The sequence below is a fragment of the Alligator mississippiensis genome, chromosome 4, assembly GCF_030867095.1.
Source record: "Alligator mississippiensis isolate rAllMis1 chromosome 4, rAllMis1, whole genome shotgun sequence".
NCBI classification, from domain to species: domain Eukaryota; kingdom Metazoa; phylum Chordata; order Crocodylia; family Alligatoridae; genus Alligator; species Alligator mississippiensis.
The window spans coordinates 234,614,527-234,634,170 of NC_081827.1; the positions used below are offsets into that span (position 1 = coordinate 234,614,527).

Sequence of the window (19,644 nt, forward strand, 5' to 3'; positions counted from 1 at the left end):
CAATTTAGCAAACTATCCAAGTTGCTTGTACAGCTGACCTGTCTTGAGCATTATTGACCACTTAATTTTCTTTCATCTGCAAATTTTATCAAGGGTTATTTTATCTTTCCCTCAATATCATTTCTTTTTGTGAGTTATCACAATTATGGCCACACAGTTACTGTTAGCAGTCAAACATGCAGTTTTATCCTAAAATGATTTCCAGTTTGCCTGACAAGACCCATTTTCCACAAAACCATGTTGATTGGCACTTACTGTGCTATCATATTTTCATTCTTTACTAATTGTATTCCATAGTAGCCTTCCCACAATTGGTCTAGAACTGATGTCAAGCCAACCAGCCAAAGTTGCCCAGGTCATAATTTTTACTTTCTTTAAATCTTGGAATAATTTGTTCATTAAGTGGTAGTAGTTATTTTTTCCCCCTTTCTCTATGTATTCCTTTGGAATGCCCCCTCATTGTTTTAAGGTTAATTAAAATTCAGTATTACCAGTTCAGACACCTTGTTGGCTAATTCTTTTAATACTTTTAAAGGAAAACAATCTAGTACTGCACACTAAAAATATTTCTCTTCAAATGATCATGTTGTAACAGTTTAACATCCTCCCTAGTTAACAGATCAATAGGCACTATCACTGTAAAATATCAATACGTCAACCTGCTCTTTCCGAATCCAGAACAGAAATATTTCTTACATATTTCTCCCTTTTCTATACAGTGATTACCAAGTTTGCCATCCTTATTTACTACAGGCATATAAGCCTGTTAAGCTTTCATTTGTGTCTTATAGTTGAAGAATTCTTGCTTTCTGATCTTAATTTTATAAAATGAGATTTTCTAAGGATATCTCTAGCTTGCTTTATATACAGCAGTCCCTGGGTGCTGATTTATATGTACTGCTATTTGTTCCACTAATTTCTATTTGTTTATATAAATAATGTGTTTTCACGGGTACTTTTAATAAAGTTACTTTAATAACACCCTTTTAATCAGGATGTCTTTACCCAAGGAAGACTAAGTCAGGCTGGTTGACCTAACTATCTAGCAGGACATTATGGGTAGGGAAAGAGGACTTGCACATCTTTTTTTCCCCTTAAATGTTTGTTTAATCATTTTCAGTAATTGTTTGGTATAATGTATATCTAAAAGAAAATCCTTGGACCAGGGTCTAAAATCAAGGACTTCATCCTTCCATTTGAGTGTCCATACCAGAAGGCTGTGATCAAGTTTTATTTTTCTCCCTCTGTCTGGCCCAATTAATCTTACATTCTTTTATGAAAAAAATGGAACAGCTACAGCAGGAGGGGTTGGGGTACTCCTCATATCCCAGGATGCATACTATAGAGTCTGATGATTAGAGCCATCTCCTGGCAAATGAGAGAAAGATGTTTTCAAGTTCTCTGGAGCAGAGGGTGAATGCTCTAACTATATATGTTAGAACAGTTATAGGCACCTTTCCCCATTACCTTCTTTTCTAGCTATCTTAATAAAAATAAAAGAATAACCCTGCTCTGTTTTTGAAAGACAGGTTATAACCATCTCTATTCAAGGGAAGGGTTCCTAGCAGCACAATTGGAGGGAGACACCTAAGCTCCAGAAAGAAGTGAGATTCAAAATACACTCTCATTCATAACTCCATAGCGACTTGCTCTATGTAGCTTCCTGCTCAGTGTGTAATGTTTTTTGTCTCATTCTGAGGCACTTAAATGTTCTCATGCTTTGCTTGTGGAACCCAGATGCTGAACCTAGGGCTGCCTAAAAGTTACATCTTACATTGCTTAGTTTTGTGGTCCCCCTGTTCATTTTAGGATCTGGACCTTTTTCTTGCACCCTTGCTCTCACAATGCCACAGTGCCTACTTCTGTTGACTTTTAGCACACACTGTAAAATCTAATTTCACAAACCTTATTTTTAATACAATACAAATTTACATGGTTGTGCATAGGTATGTGTATACACACACACAGACCCTTTATGAACTAGGGACATCTGTTACAAAAAGTAATAAGGAGGGAAAAATGGAGGGAGGTATAGAAGAAGGAAAGCGAATTGTGCAAGGACTACTATTGTAATTACCAAAATAATCCAATAATCTTTCCAAATTTTTCTGAACTTTCCAAAACAGTTAAATCTGCCAAACAGAACTCTTTCCATAGATGCCAGAGTTGCCATTTTATTATAGATTTCAACCTTCGGTGATGTCCTGCTTTTCCAATGGAGTAATATAATCCTGCGTGTCACTAATAAGAATACAGTCTGGGAAGCATTCCATTTGAATTTCTTAGGACTATACCCTAAAACACATTTGCCAAAATAATGGTGTTGTGTTCAAAACCATGTTAACAATAGTTATAATTTCTTTCGAAGAAGACAACAGGACATGACTAAAACATGCAACTAAGCATTGCCATCAGTGCATCAGATCTCTAACATGCATCTACTGGCAGTGTTTTCAATTTGTTAAGTTTAGGTGGAGCCTAGTACTGACAAAAATGACTTTGGTTGTGGAAAATGAAATCCAAGATCAATTGTTGATGTTTGAATATTTTCTATGGATTTGCTGACTTCTGCTGGGATTCTGCCACTTAAATACATAGGTCTTCATCCCATTTCAGTTGTAAATAGTGTAGAACAGTTCTGTTATGTGACACTATATAGTCATAGAGTGATAGCACAGAATGTGGAAGAGAATCAGATTTCAAGCCAAAAAGATAATATATCTGGAGTGTTTTCTATACCGAAACCTTCCAGTCCAGTGATTTAATGATAGGCGAGCAGGAAATGATCTCTCAGGCTGTGACAGAAGTATTAGTTCATCATCGACATGTAAACGCATTGTGTGTTTACTCTCTCCTACCTTACTGCCTTTTATGTCATCCTTATTCCTTATAGCCATAGCCAGTGGATCCAAACAGAATTAGACAGAAGGTGGGGATAATAGGTAACCCTGCTGAGTCCCACTTTGCATGGGAAATGGATTAAGTAACATATTATTGGTCACAACTCACGAAGTGGGGCTTGTATAAAGCAAATGTGTTCACCTTAGAAATTCTTTACCAAAGCCTAACAAGGTTCTTTGGATAATCTGATATCTTTTATTCAAGATATTAGATGTCTTTTATTAGATCCTTTATTGGTCTAATAAAAGAAACTGGATTTACCCAAAGACCCTTGTCTCCCTATACCCCTTATACACAGCTGTAACTTATAGCCCTTTACCAAAGCCTACCTTATGTTATATACAAAAAAATACCTCCAAGAAGTCCAATCAAAGGCCTTCTCTGTACAAAGTGCTAGCAGACTTTAGAATTTTGTACTGCTACTAGGCTATCAATAGCCTGATGTGCATTCACTGATCTCTGGCTTTTGTTTATTATTTTTTTTATTTTTTGATAAATCCTACTTGATTTTTGTAAATTAACTTCAGGAGAACCCACAGCAATCTGAGAGAGAAAATTTTGGCTAGGATTTTGCTATCTATATTCATTAAGAAATTGGTCTATAGCTAGAACAGTTAAAAGAACCCTAGCCTGGGTTAGACTTACAGAAGTAATAGCATCACATAAGGTGGTAGGTATTGTATCTTGGTTTTCACTATCATTATATGCATTCAATGATTGAGGTAAAATGTTTTTTTTATATTTATGAAACTCCACAAGAAATCCATCACTGCTTGGAGATTTATTCATGTCCTTTAAGGCCAAAGTTATTTCATCTTATGATAAAGAAGCATCTAATAATTCCTTCTTCAATTCTGAACATTGTTTTATGGGTATACAGTTCAGGAACATACCTATTTTCTCACTAGTATCATTCAGATTTTCTTTGTACAAATTAGAATGGAAATGTCTCAACTGCTGATTAATTTGTCTCCATGTCATATGCATATCCCAGAGAGTCTCTTTTGGCTGATATTTTATTATGGTTGGATTTACTCTTTAGTCTATATGCCCTCCTGCACATTCCCCAGTTCCCAGTAATCTTGGCATAATCTATATAAAGCATACTCCACCTCCTGGGACAGTAGTAATTTATTCAATTCATATCTCATATTAGTAAGAATGTGTAGTTTGTCAGGCAAAGGATTTGTGACATCATCCACAGATTTAACTTTTCCATTAAAGTATCTATTTCTGCATCCCTTTTTTTTTTTTTTTTTTTTTTTTTGCTTTTTTGCAGACGTGTAACAGGCTGGTCTGTTTCCTCAGTACCAAAGTTGTGGGCAGACTGCTGTTAAGGGAGTGGCTCACTGGGAGCTTAAAACTCCTGAGAGAAGAACAGCAGGGAAGCAAACTGAGGGGACAGTGGTGAGCCAAAGGCAAATAGTGGCTTGAACTGCTGGCTGTACAGAGGGAGAAAACTGCTGTGCTATGGCCAGAGTCACAAGGGGCAGCTGCACACGTGCCTAATGCCTGTCCTGATGTGTTCTGATTAGAATACATCGGAGCAGACTCAATTTCTGCTCGAGCGTGCTAATTAGCATGCTCCAGCAGCCTCAGCATAGTGTGTGTTTAGTGTCCCTGCACTTCAAAATGGCAGCAGGGGAACTTTAACTGAAGCTTGTTGAACAAACTTTAGTTAAAGCACCCTCACTGACATTTTGAAGTGCAGAAACGCTGAATACATGAGGCAGTGCAAGGCCACAGAGTCCCTTCCTAGTGTCTGGGACAAGATGGCAGTGTTTTGTTTGCTTAAAGACTGCTGTATTTGTGTGGACAGGCTGAAGAGCTGCAGGGGACAAAAGCCTGCTTAGAGAAGCCCAAAGGTGAGGCAACCTGATTACACGAAGTATATGATATTTTACATCCTTGTAAGAATATTGTAGTAGTCTCCCATAATATTGAAGCAGTAGTTTTATTAAACTCTATAAAATTTCTCAACTCGTCTAGAAAGAGTGTTTCACATTCATTGTCATTTAACATGAGGGTGTTAAGTTGCCAATAACTGTTTCATAGAATCATAGAATAGTAGGACTGGAAGGGACCTGTAAAATCATCAAGTTTGGTCCCCTGCCATGAGCAGGAGGTAGTTGGGCTCAAACAAGCTCAAAGAGGTGCTTGCCCAGCCTCCTCTTGATCACCTCCAGGCATGGCGACTGTACCACTTCTGCCGGGAGTGTGTTCCTGATTCTAGATACCCTTACAGAAAAGTTTTTCCTTATGTCCAGCCTAAATTTTTCCTCAACTAGCTTGTGCCCATTGGACCTCATTCTCCCAAGGGGTGCTTTTCTGAAGAGTTGCTCCCCTAGATCTTGGTGTTCACCCCTGACATACTTGCAGGTGGCTATCAAGTCACCTCTCAGTCTTCTCTTACTCAGACCGAACAAATCCAGTTCTGGGGGTCTCTCCTCATAGGGCCTATTCTCCAGGCTCCAGATCATATAGGTGGCCCTTCTCTGTATCCTTCCAAGTTTATCCACATCCTTCTTGAAGTACGGAGCCCCGCTGTGGCCTCACCAATGCTGAATAGAGGGGGAGGAGCACCTCTCTAGATCTGTTGGCAATGTATCGGCTGATGCACACCAGAGTTCTGTTTGCCCTGCTGGCAACTTCATTGCGCTGGTGGCTCATATCTATCCTCTGGTCAATCGTCACCCTCAGGTCCCTTTCAGATGCACTGTCAGCCAGTGGATCACCACTCATCGTATAGTTATGCTGAGGGTTCTTCCTACGCAGATGAAGGACCCGGCACTTGTCCCTATTGAACCTCATCTAATTGTATCGAGCCCATAGGACCAGCCTGTCAAGGTCATTTTGGATCCTTACCCTGTCTTCAGATGTGTTTGCATTTGCCCACAGCTTGGTGTTGTCCACAAACCTAATCATTGTGCTTTCCACTCCCCCATCCAAGTCATTGATAAAGATGTTAAAGAGTACAGGCCCAAGCACTGATCCCTGGGGGATACCACTTGAGACAGCTCTCCAGAATGAGGTCATCCCATCAGTTACAACTCTCTGGGATCAGCCTCTGAGCCAGTTGCCAACCCACCTCATGGTAGACCAGGGTAGTCCTGTACCCTTCAACTTAACTGAAAGAGTCTCATGGGACACAATATCAAAGGCCTTGCTAAAGTCTAGGTAGATGAAGTCAACCACATGTTCCATATCTAGCTGGTTAGTTACCTGGTAAAAGAAGGACACCAGGTTTGTTAGGCATGACTTCCCCTCGACAAAGCCATGCTGGTTGTTTGTTAATACCCCACCAGTTACAAACTTGCAGTTGATGGCCTCCTTAACAATTTTTTTGAAGATATTTCCCAGGACCGAATTCAGACTGATTGGTCTATGGTTGGCAGGGTCATCTCTTTTCCTTTTCTTAAAGAAGAGTACCGTGTTAGCCCTCTTCTAGTCATTTGGGATGATTCCTGAGTTCCATGCCTCTTTGAACAGCCTTGCCAGAGGCACCAGTTCTTTCAGGACTCTTGAATGCAGGTCATCTGGCCCAGCAGACTTGAAAATGTCCAAATGTTCTTAGAGTGTTTTCAGGAGTGATTTTATATGGACTGCTGTCTTCCTTATATTCTCTGGGCCTCTGGACAGGTGACAAGTTTCCATCTGATTTCAAGAACACTGATGCAAACTAAGTATTTACGAGCTCTGCCTTTTTGTGGTGGATCAACTGTGGGCGGCCCCTCCATATTCAGTAAGATTCTGAAAGTGGAGCTTGATTTTTTTTCTTGCTCCCTATGTACCTATAGAAGGACTTTTTGTTGTATTTTAATTCGGTTGCTAGTTTGATCTCTATGCATGCCGTGGCTTTCCTTGTCTTGTACCTGCAGACCCTGGCCATAAATGTGTATTCCTCTCTGGGTGCTGCACCACTTTTCCATTTTATGTATGATCTTTTTTTCTTTTTGAGAAGTTCTGTAATGTCCCTGCTGAGTCAAGTGGGTCTCTTGGTCCCTCTCCCTCTTTTTGACCATGTGGGGATGACCTCTTTTTGAGCAGTGAGAATTGCCTCCTTATGGAAGGACCACCATTCCTGAAATCCCAAATTGTCTGGTTGCTTGTTGCAAAAGGCGTTTTTAACTAGACTCCTGAGTTTACCGAAGTCTGCCCTTCTGAAGTCTAGAAATTCTGTTCTGCGGTAGGATTCCCAGCCTTTCAGTGGATGGTGGATCTGCTCAGATCATGATCACTGTCACCCAGAGTACCTCCAATCTTAAGGTCACCTACCATGTCTTCCCCTTTGGTCAGCACCAAGTCCAGAGTGGCTTTACCCCTAGTCAGTTGCTTCACAGCCTGTGTCAAGAACAGGTAGTCTATAGTTTCCAAGAAGTTGGTTGATCTACTAGAGCTGGCTACCCAACACATGTCAGGGTAGTTGAAGTCAGCCATGACCATCAAGTCTTTAGTGTTGGCTGCCAGTTCCCTGGAGAATGCTTGGTCACTTCCCTCTTCTTGGTAGGGAGACCTGTAGTGGACACCCACCATGAGGTCCCCTTCTCCTAAGCCCCCTTGTAACTTGACCCAGAGGGTCTCAAGGGGCCTCTCCATATAATCAAACATAACCTGCAGAGATGGATATTGCTCTTTCACATATTTACAGCTGGTCCATGTGCAAGGAAGGGCTGAAGCTCCACCTCAGAATGGGCCTGGTCTAAAACAGCTATAGAGCCAAAATATATTTTCTTTTTCTTCATAAGATATATGTATATTGTTGGCAATTTTTTAGTTTCTTTAAATCAAATGTATAATTTTTTCCCCCTATATAGTGCCCTAGTTAGTAATATTGATAGTCTCCTGTTCACAATAACATGCTCTCCTAAGCACACTCTTGAAACTTTTATGAGGCAGGAGGAAGAAAAGAAAGAAAAAAGAAAAGCAAAATAAATATCAAGTACAAGAAATACTAACAGTAAATATACTATATGACATAGCATGTCTGCAAGGAAGGTTGGTCAGATGTAACCCAAACCTTTCTACGGTTCTGTCAATAAAGACCAAGCCATTAACAAAAACCATATGAATGCCCTTCATTGATAAGCAGTGTTTAGCTCTCTTTCCTTTTTTAAAATAACAAATTATTCCATAAAATTGTCCTTTCCAGATAGTATCAAAGTAATAAAGGTTTCTGCTTCCTTATCAGATAAACTGATGAATCAGTTTCAAGACAGCAGGATACTTCGTGAAGCATCTTAGCTGGTGCATCTGGGCTGTACTTTTGCTAGTTTGAACAGAGCCAAGTCTTCAGCCACCTCAACAGGAAGATCAGGAAACAGCATTATATGAATGCAAAGGCTTATCCTGTGTCTGCTTTCCTAATTTGCTGGCAGCTTTGAGCACTCTCTCTTTGGTGGAAAAAAATCACAGTGAAACATGGTAATGATAGCCAAGCTGGGTTTTTTTCTCTCAGGCCAGGCTTCCTCTAGTGAGCTCTGTGGCCTATATTCTCCCTTCAAATCAGCATCTGAGGGGAGTATTAACACACTGACAAGTAGGTGTTTTTTTTCCACATACTCAGTGGGATTACTTTTCCTGAACCCCTCAGACACTCCAACAATACAGATATTAAATCTCCTGGATCTGCCTTGCAAATCCAGCACTTTTATCTCTCTGAGCTAGCAGCTCCATGCTGTAAAAGCCTGTCTGCCCAACCATTTCCACAGCCCAGTTCTTACAGGCAGCAACTCAGTCCTCCATTCCCTGAACCCACTTCACCAGGATGTCCAAGATTCAGCAAAGCCTGAACATTCATAACACATTCCTGAGTCTTGTTCACTGTAATTTTAAAGTTTGATACTTCTCTAGCCAGGCCCTGCATCAGGGAGGCCAAGACCTCTGTCTTACCTGCTGATCTTTGTGGTTTTTGGATAGACCCTTTTCCCAGCCATAGAGAGGGATCTGTAATAGTCCCAAGTAAAATTTTTATAAGAGTTTGAAAAAAAGTAGCAGAAAATATTGCAACATTGTGGAAGCCTGTTAGATTTATATCTGCTTCACTCCACAGCACCCCCTGGCTCCCTCCCAAGCCTTTTCCCATCTAAGATGGTATAGGGATTGAATGAGGGAGCTGACACAAAAAAATATATGGTAATATAAAGTGTAAGTGTGCATGTGTGTAAATCTCATATGGTGAGAAAAGTTGTTTCGTGCTCCTATCAAATCAGTATTTTCCACCACTTATTTTTACAGACATAGAATAGACTTAGCAGCGATGAAAATATTTTCCTAATATTTTCATTCTCAATCAAGCACTATTAGATTAGAGAGCTAACTCCAAATTGAATGATTTGCTTTAAATGAGGAATTGTGGATTGTAACTTGCAGCATTGTTGTAAGAAAAAAAAAATACATATATATGTTTATGTTAGAAAAGTTGTGAGCTAATTATTTCCATCTTACTCTAGAACAGTCTCTTTGAAATTGATGTTTCCTCACTCTGAATCAGAAACTGTATTTTCACTAAGGAATGCAATATCATAATATATATGTTGTATTTAGGTGACCTTTTTCATTTGGGAGTTTCAAAACATTTTACAAATGTTCATTGAATTGGGCTGGAACTCCTGAGTGGCTGACCCAATGAGCAGGCTCCAAATTTTAAAACCTGCTCCCCTCCTTAGTTTACCAGAACCCCGATGTGTAATACATCCGGGCATACTTGTCTGTGTTTATTAAGGCTGTTGAGAAGACTGTGGATAAAGTGGATATTTTTATTAGTATTTGTCAATGTTGCTGTTCTCCTTTTATGGGCTATGCGCCAGACTGCTATGGACCAGATTCTGTTCCATCTACTAGGTGCATAAGTGGACTTAGGAATGCAGATGTGATTCTATAGCAACCTACTACAATTCCTAAGCAACCTTTGATAAATCTACTTTTGTAACAATCACTATCTTCTCCTCAAGACTGAGTCACAAGAAAGCAGTGAATGAGGAGGAGGACCTATCCTACTCTTGTGTTAATATTTTGTCAGATAACTCTAGCAGAGTGGAACAAAATCACACTTAAGTAAATAAGTCCATTTACGTGCCTAATAGGTAGGATAAAATCTGGCCCTGGATGAATACCAGTAGTTGAATTCTAATGAACTGAAAGAAGAAATAATAAAAAAAAGTTTACAATTCACAGTATTTTTGTAAAGCACCATAAATAAGTACATAATTATCCCTAGTTTATCAGCTGGTAAACTAAGGTATCATGTGGGAGGTGGTTTCTCCCAAGTCATACACTGAGTCAGCACAAAGCCTATTTTAGTTTCTTACTGAAAGCACCAGATAATGCTACTTTTCATATCTTTCATTCTTTGATTTCAGTTATATGTTTGAAATTAAATCTCTTCCTTAATGTTTATTTTTATTTATTTATATTGAATGCATAAATATATATCTTGTTGCTAACTGTTTTTCTTACATATTTCTGTACTTCAGGTAATTGTCAAGTCTGGACCAGGTACCTTTCTCAGCCTCGCTGTACATGATAATTACATCTTCTGGACAGACTGGGTGAGAAGAGCTATTCTGCGCTCCAATAAATATACAGGTGGAGATACAAAGGTTCTTCGATCTGATATACCACATCAGCCAATGGGCATCATTGCTGTTGCAAATGACACTAACAGTTGTAAGTTGCTTTCCACTGCCCAAATATAATGGATCTTCAATTATATATCATTACTTTTAGAAATTCAGACATGTTTTCACTAAATTATTTTAAGGCATTTTATTATGTGAAACTGTAACTACAAGATGGGGATATTCCCCTTTCCACACTTGATTAAATGCTATTTATGTTTACAGGAATGAAAAGTAGTTAAGGTTTCTTTGCAAATAGAGCTCTGTTATGTTTTTAATCTTACCTTTTTTTTCTTAGTTGTTCTTTTACATATGTACTAGCTGGAGTGCCACTGTTTTATTATTTAATACATCAACTTCTTTAGCATCATGATAATCCTGTCTAATTAATATAGAATTAGCATTTATCTTAAAAAAAAAAATCATGGAATTATAGCAAAGTAGAGCTGGAAGGGATGTCCAGTAATCATCTAATGTGTGTATCATAACATAGTTACCAGGAAACAGAGGTAGTGAAATCTGATCTTTTAAATGATAGCAAGCATTACAACAAAGAAAATAAAAGATGGACTATTTTAACTTGATAACAAAAAGAGTTATTTTTTTTCAGGTGAGCTATCTCCCTGTGGACAAATGAATGGAGGCTGTCATGACTTGTGCCTTCTGACTCCTGATGGTCGAGTGAACTGTTCATGTAGGGGGGATCGAATATTGATAGATGACAACAGATGTGTGAGTAAGTAATATTAGCTGTCATTGTGTCAAATGCCAAAAGCAAAACAGACCTATCCAAAGCTATTACTTGGATGTGAGACTTCTTAAAGACAGGGATGGCTAACCTCTGGTAGTCATGTCATGGTGGATAGGGCAGGGAGCAGAAAGCAGAGCAACAAATTGGACGGGCTGGGGGATTGGAGTGGCACTTGGAGAGTGCATGTCACTGGGAGAGGGCATGTTTACTTTCTTGGCAGGTGCGCCACAAGGTAGGCCTCATCTGTTTTAAGTCCTTCTTGTTTTGTAAAAAGTGACCAAAGTTATCCAGTAGATGTCACTTCATTTTTTTTTCTCTCAATCTGTTTTTATCAAAATTCCTTTGAAATTTTGTAAACGCAAGTACACCTTCATGCCATAGCCATATTTCAATTTTGGTAATTATATTATGTTTACATTTCCTGTGGCTTTTTAATATTGAGTACAGTAATTTTCACTTTCTGTTGTAAAACATGTAGTATTGTTGTAATATATTGTCATGCATATCGCAACCCAGAGATGGTATTTAAACAGTTACTGCCCATATCATTTCAAGTTTGGCTAGTGCTTGAGGATGCTTTGACATTAAAGTATTCGAAACAAGTTATTTCAAAGTGACTCAAAGGGATCTTTCTAGTGTTCCATCAAGCCTGCACACAATCCTACTGGACACACAATTCTTCAAGCAAAAGGAGAGAGCTAACTCTCTTGTTAAATAATTATAGAATAGCCAGAGATGTATTATGGCTGTTATGAATCACATTGGGGCTTGTACTAAATTGGTGTGCAAGTGAATATAAGTAGGTACTATGTAGCATATGCACTCTTTGCACTAATTTGTCTTTGCTGTCTGAATTTGAGGGAGAGTAGTGCTGTCTTTAGCCTGTATGCCATTTTGGGGATCCTGTTTTCCCTTCATATTACTGTTGTGGTTGCCCTTGGGAATAGGAAAAGAGGCTTGCGTCCCTCTACTGAGACATTCAGAATATAGAACTCTACTATGCCTGTTAATCCATATCAGTAAGCAAAGCTGGCTTGATTTGTGGGGGAGCAAATGCTGTTCCTTATGACTGAAGAATCCCATGCACCACTACAGGCTTGGGACCAATTGGCCAAGCAGCAGCTCTGCAGAAATGGACCTGGGGGTTACAGTGCACAACAAGGTAAATATGAGCCAGCAGCGTTCTTGGCAAAAAGGGAACACTAACAGCATAGTGGGCTACGTCACTAGAAGCGTTGCCAACAGATCGCGGGAAGTAATTATTCCCACATCTGGAGAACTGCATCCAGTTTGGGGCACCTCACTACAGAAAAGGATGTGGGCAATTGGAGAGAGTCTCACGGAGGGCAACAAAAATGGTTAGAGACCTGGGGCACTGACTTCTGAGGAGAGGCTTAAGGAATTGCGCTTATTTAGTCTGCAGAAGAGAAGATTGAGAAGGGATTTGATAGCAGCCTTTAACTACCCGAAGGAGGGTTCCAAAGAGGATGGAGCTAGACTGTTCTCAGTGGTGGTAGATGAGAGAACAAGGAGCAGTGGTCTCAAGTTGCAGCAAGATTTAGTTTGGATATTAGGAAAAACTCTTACTAAGAGGGTGGTGAAGAACCGGAATGGATTTCTTAGATAGGTGGCAGAATCTCCATCCTTGGAGGTTTTTAAGGCATGGCTCAACAAAGCCCTGGCTGGAATGATCTAATTGTAGAAGGTCCTGCTTTGAGCAGGGAGTTGGACTAGATGACCTCCTAAGTCTGCCTTCCAACCCTAGTTTTCTATGAGTCTTTGAATTAAGGCCTATTCATAGATTCATAGACATTAGGGCTGGAGGGACCTTGGAAGATCATCGAATCCAGCCCCTTGCCCAACGGGCAGGAAGTCAGCAGGGGTCATAGGATCCCAGCAAGATAGACATCCAAATGTCTCTTGAAGGCATTCAAAGTAGGTGCTTGAACCACCTCTGGCAGCAGTCTATTCCAAACTTTGGAGGCTCGGACAGTAAAGAAGTTCTTCCTTATGTCAAGCCTGAAATGGTCAAGGACGGAGGAGTTTGTGACTTCAATCTTGTCATCCCTTGGGGCACTGTGGTGAACAGACATTCCCCCCAGATCCTGATGAGCACCCCTGATAAAAACTTATAGGTAGCTACCAGATTACCCTTGAGCCTGTGCTTTTCCAGGCTGAAGATTCCCATAGCTCTCAGCCTTTCATCATAAGGTCTGTTTTCCTGACCTCTGATCATGCACGTGGCTCTCCTCTGGACTCTCTCAAGCTTCTCCACTATTATAGTATGGCTTCTCTCAACTCTCTGATCATATCTCTTTAGGTCTTATGCCTTAAGGCTTTACTTAACTGGTGAGGAATTTAGTGGTTCTTAGAGCAGTCAATGTCACAGTCCACCAGGCCAACTGGCCTAGTGATAACAGCCAGACATGGGACTGGGGTTTGCAGAAGTAAGGGTCAGAAGCCAGAAGTCAGGAGCCAAAATGTCAGGCCAGGATCAGGAGCTGGGAATCAGAAACCTAGTTAAAAATTCCAAAGGAAAATCAAATGCACAGGGCAAAGTCCAAGAGTAAGCCCAACCAGGGTCAGGAGTCAGGAAACAAATCTGCAGGGAGAATCCAAAACCAAAATTCAGTACTACGACAAAGGTTAGGGTCAGGAACCAGGGAAGCCACACATGTTACTGACGCAGGAGCTGCTCAAGGACTACACAGTGTGTTGTGCAGCAGGGCTCAGGTGCTGGAGGAGTTCTTTAAATGCAATCAGAGGGAAGGGGCTGGGGGTCAGCTGATTTTAATTAGTGACTAGGGCAATACACTTAACCAGGGCTGTAGGACCGGAGTCTGCCTGAACCTTACAGAGACCTAAGCTGCAGCACAGAAGCCTTACAGTTTTGAACTGTAGCACCTATGTGCTAACTGTAGCTTCTCAGCAGATCTGACCCAGCCAACACTCGCAAGTCTTTGCCTGTAGCAGTAAAAAGTAATTAATACCTGAAAACTTCTTAAAAACAGTATTAGCAAAAGAGACAAATAAAATGCTGCATGCACCTCTTACCTAAATCTTACAGAAAACTCCTTAAGATAAACATGGTTCAGTTTTTCCAGTATGGCCCAGGATGGCATGCTTATAGTGCAGAATATGGTTTACTGATAAAGTTGTGCAGGTGGAAACCCTTACTGTAGATACAGTCATCCCAGCCAAACTGTCCTTTTGTTGGTGTAATGTACTTTAATCATGAGGCTGACATTTCTATACCAGTACAAAGTACAGCCACGTCCATTTGAAGAGCATTTTGTTGACAGAATTAACTGGTATTTCTGTAGCAATTAAGAGTCAACGTCCATTTGAATTCCAGTCTTACAGCTTTGCAGCATTGGTTGGAACCTGACATTCTTTCTTCCCTGTTAATAGTTCAGGTATTGTCCCTTAAACGTCTGCCTTGTTTCCTAGGTGAGTCAATTTTCTGCTTTTAAGCAAAATCAGATGCTCATAGCAAGCATTCCAATAACCCGCTAACTCAATAACTGAGGCACTTACAGTATTCGTAAATGTTTAGGATTGGACCATGTCCTTCACAGCCTCCACAATTCTCATCCTGCCCTCGCCTCTGCCAAGATGTGGTTACAGCTATATTCTTTGTCTTTAAATCCTGTTATTAAAAGTCATTATAATAGTATAAAAAAGGCCTTTGTGATTGTTTTTATGTGTAAAGTAGGGTGGGAATTAGATCTTTTGCCTCGATGACAGTGAAGGGATAACTGATTAAAAAAAAATCAAGGTGTAGTTTACAATGAACATGCTTTAGACTTGCAGGCCTCTCTGCAGAACTGCTTCTTGCTAGTTAGCTATAACTGAGATACAATGAGTTGTATGGATGATTTGTAGTGATAAAGATTTTAATTAAAGCTGTAACACTGTTGCAGAGCAGATTTTTAGTCTAATTGTAAAATTGCTTCCAGTGGTCGATTGAGATTGTATGGGCAGGCATCTGATTTACAGCAATTTCAAAAATGTTAATTAAGACATTACCTCAGAAAAAAAACATGCTGTTTTGCATAAATCAGGCTATGGAGGAGTACGGTAGTTTTGGAATGTCCTGGTGCCTTTTTCTCCACCAGCAGGAATGAGAGACTATAGCTTCTTTGCAGCCCTACCTTCAGGTTTTACGGATTGTTGGGAAAAATACCATTCCTGATCCAGGACATTTCAGTAGGCAATGAACAGAAGAGCAGTTCTCTTTTATTCACCTGAATAAGCGTTGTAGTTATGTGATGAACATTGAGCATAACTGGGTGCCAACTTAGTACGGGTGCAACGATTACTCCCCATTCCTGTGGAACCTGTGCCCCTGCAGGAGTACCAGGTCCATGGTATTGCTCTTGCTGTAGCAGCTGAATGCATGGCATGTCCTCCCATGTCCTTCCTTTTCCCACTTTTGGAATCCCTGCCCGTTTGGAACTCACCTCCACCTCCTCGTTCTCCCCCTGGGGGACTTCAATGCCAGAGTTGGTGCTGACAGTGAATCCTGGCCAATTTGCCTGGCCACACAACAGAGAAAACATAAATGATAATGATAAATGATAATTAAAGGCTGTTGGAGTCCTCCTCCTATCATAACTTGTGCATCACCAACTCATTCCTTTCAAATGAAACTTGTGAGGTATCCTGGAGGTACCCAAGATCTAGCCACTGGCACCAGTTGGACCTCATCATCATTAGACAGTCCTGAAGTCCAATCAATAATGTCCCCCTTACTCATAGCTACTATAGTGTTGATTGTGATGCTGATAACTCATTTGTGGTCACTAAGATCAATCTGAAACCAAATACAATCACCTGCTCTAAGTACTAGGGTTTGTCACACATTAACATCACTAAGGCATCTGATCATCAGAAAACCCTGCAGTTTATGGAGGCTCTGGAGAAGGCTGTCTCAGAGCTGTTTTTATGGGAGACTCGAGAAGAGAAGTGGGGAAGCCTCAAAAAAAGTTCTATGTGACTGCTAATTAACTATCTGCAGCAAACAGGTCAGAAGAAGCTGTGATTGGTTTGAAGCACACTCATAGGATTTGATTTTATTTATAAAGGTCAAACAACCTGCTGTTATATCACAAGAAGAATGTCTCAGATGGAACTTTGAAGGAACTGAGGAAAGTAAGGAGTGTTGTTCAACAAATCTCAAGATGTTCTACCATTGATTATTAGTTGTGATTGTGCAAGAAAATTCAATCCACATTTGACCTTGGAAACATTAGAAGCTTGTATGACAAAAGCAAAATGGTCAGTCCAACTACAAAGAAGTCAGTTCCATTAAAGGCAGCATCACAAGAAGATAACAGACCAAAAGTAACACATGGAAAGATGAGTAGAACACTGTTTTCAACTCTGTTCAAGATAAGGTGATATCACCGACACAGCCGTTAACTTTATTGAGTTTATGTGAGCTGTTCTTGAAGACCTTGATGATATTCCAGTGGTTGAGGACCTAAGTAAGACCATAGACAGTCTGGCCATTGGCAAGACCCCAGAAAAAGATGGCATTCCCACAGAAGTGATCAAGTGTGGGAAACCTGTGCTTCTTCCCCATCTATAAAGGGTTCTTACTCACTGCTGGACAGTAGGGACAGTTCCACTAGATGTGTGAGGCGTCAGTATAATCCCTTTGTACAAGAATAAAGACAACTACAGCAACTGTAACAACTATCATCTGGATCCACACAGATGTGCTCCTTGATAAATTTTCTCAAAGGTCTTCCCAGAAAATTATCAAGGAGCACATCTGCAGGGGACCAGCATGAAAAGTAATGCTCAGGGGCAACCAAAACGGGTTTATGGTGGGCAGATCCTGCCCGACTAAACTTGTTTCCTTTTATGACAAGGTCACAAAATCCTTGGATGCAGGCTCTGAGTTGGATATCATCTACCTGGACTTCAAGAAGGCCTTTGACACTGTTTCTCACCCCATGCTCATAAAAAAACTAGGTGACTGTGGCATTGATGCCTACATAGTCAGATTGGTGGCAAATTGGCTCGATGGTTTCATCCAGAGAGTGGTGGTGGATGGGTCGTTTTCGACCTGGAGGGTTGTGGGCAGTGGAGTTCCCCAGGGATCAGTCCTCAGACCTGTGCTATTCAACATCTTTATAAGTGACTTGGAGGTGGGTGTAGAAAGCACACTGTCCAAATTTGCTGATGACAAAGATATGGGGAGCAGTGGGCACACTGGAGGGGAGGGACAGAATCCAACTAGATCTAGGCAGGTTACAGAGGTGGACGGATGAGAATAGAAAGGAATTCAATGCAGAGAAGTGCAAAGTGCTGAATCTAGGGAGAAGGAACCTGCAACACACCTATAGGCTGGGGAACACCCTTCTCAACAACACAGTGGCTGAAAGAGATCTTGGATTCATTGCTGACTCCAGGATGGACATGAGCCAACAATGCAAGGAAGCAGTCAGTAAGGCTAACCACACCTTGTTGTGTATCTACAGATGCATCACAAGCAGGTACAGGGATGGGATCCTTCCCCTCTATGCGGTGCTGGTCAGGCCACAATTGGAGTACTATGTCCAGTTCTTGGCACCGTACTTCAAGAGGGATGTGGCTAACTTTGGAAGGGTTCAGAGGAGGGCCACTCACATGGTCAGGGGGCAGCAGGCCAGGCCCTACAATGATGGACTAAAAGGCCTGAATTTATTCAGCCTCCACAAGAGGAGACTAAGAGGGGATCTGGTGGCCATCTATAAACTCACAGGGTGGGGACCAGCAGAAAATAGGTGAGGCTCTATTCCCCCAGGGACCGCCTGGGATAAAAAGGAATAATGGCCACAAATTGATTATGAGTAGGTTCAGGCTTGATATCAGGAGGCATTGCTTTACAGTTAGGGCTGCCAGGCTCTGGAATGGGCTCCCAAGGGAGTTGGTTCTCTCCCCTACCTTGGAGGGTCTTCAAGAGGCACTACTATCAGGAGGCACTACTTCACAGTCAGGGTGGCTAGGATCTGGAACCAACTTCCAAGGGAAGTGGTACTCACTCCTACACTGGGGGTCTTCAAAAGGAAGCTAGATGGACACCTTGCTGGGGTCATTTGACCCCAGCATTCTTTCCTGCCCATGGCAGGGGATCAGACTTGATGATCTGCTCAGGTCCCTTCCAACCCTACCAACTATGAAACTAAGATCCCAGCACTCATTCCTGCCCAGTGGACTAGATGATTTGTTTGGGTCCTTTCCGACCCTAGGAACTGTTAAACCTTGAAATTATCATGGTATTTTACTGCTAAGCATTGTTGGAAAGATCATCTCTCAGGCAGTATTCAGAAGACTTCAGATTCTTGCTCACCTTGTTTACCCTAAGTCATATTCATAGGTTCATAAACGTTAGGGTCGGAAGGGACCTCAATAGATCATCGAGTCCGACCCCCTGCATAGGCAGGAAAGAATGCTGGGTCTAGATGATCCCAGCTAGATGCCTATCTAACCTCCTCTTGAAGACCCCCAGGGTAGGGGAGAGCACCACCTCCCTTGGGAGCCCATTCCAGACTTTGGCCACTCGAACTGTGAAGAAGTTCTTCCTAATGTCCAATCTAAATCTGCTGTCTGCTAGCTTGTGGCCATTATTTCTTGTAACACCCAGGGGCGCCTTGTTGAGTAAAGCCTCACCAATTCCCTTCTGTGCCCCCATGATGAACTTCTGGCTGCCACAAGGTCACCTCTCAACCTTCTCTTGCGGAGGCTGAAGAGGTCCAGGTGCCCTAGTCTCTCCTCATAGGGCTTGGCCTGCAAGCCCTTAACCATACAAGTAGCCCTTCTCTGGACCCTCTCCAGGTTATCCACATCCCTCAAAATTGCCCAGAATTGCATGCAGTACTCCAACTGTGGTCTGACCAGTGCCTGATAGAGGGAAAGTATCACCTCCTTGGTTCTGTTCGTCATGCATCTGCTGATGCACGATAAAGTGCCATTAGCTTTTCTGAAGACTTCGTCACACTGCCGACTCATGTTCATCTTGGAGTCCACTAGGACTCCAAGATCTCTTTCTGCTTCCGTGCCACCAAGCAGGTCATTTCCTAGGCAGTAGGTATGCTGGACATTTTTCCTCCCTAGGTGCAGCACGTTGCATTTCTCCTCATTGAATTGCATTCTGTTGTTTTCCGCCCATATGTCCAACCTGTCCAGGTCTGCTTGTCGTTGTTCCCTGCCCTCCGATGTGTCCACTTCTCCCCACAGTTTTGTGTCATCCGCAAACTTGGACAGAGTACACTTCACTCCCTCGTCCAAGTCACTGATGAAGACATTAAAGAGTATTGGTCCAAGGACCGAGCCCTGCAGGACCCCACTGCCCACACCCTTCCAGGTCGATACCGACCCATCCAC

General features: G+C 41.5%; 1 protein-coding gene across 5 annotated transcripts in view; it reads left to right on the plus strand.

The window, feature by feature from the left end:
- Window positions 1-19,644, plus strand: part of LRP1B (LDL receptor related protein 1B) — a 1,609,743-nt gene that overhangs the window by 1,244,944 nt on the left and 345,155 nt on the right. For all 5 annotated transcript variants that reach the window (XM_019480601.2, XM_059727405.1, XM_059727406.1 and 2 more), the window contains 2 exons: window positions 10,374-10,566; window positions 11,128-11,253. In XM_019480601.2, the coding sequence (XP_019336146.2) occupies window positions 10,374-10,566; window positions 11,128-11,253 (319 nt within the window). The remainder of the gene's footprint in view (window positions 1-10,373; window positions 10,567-11,127; window positions 11,254-19,644) is intronic.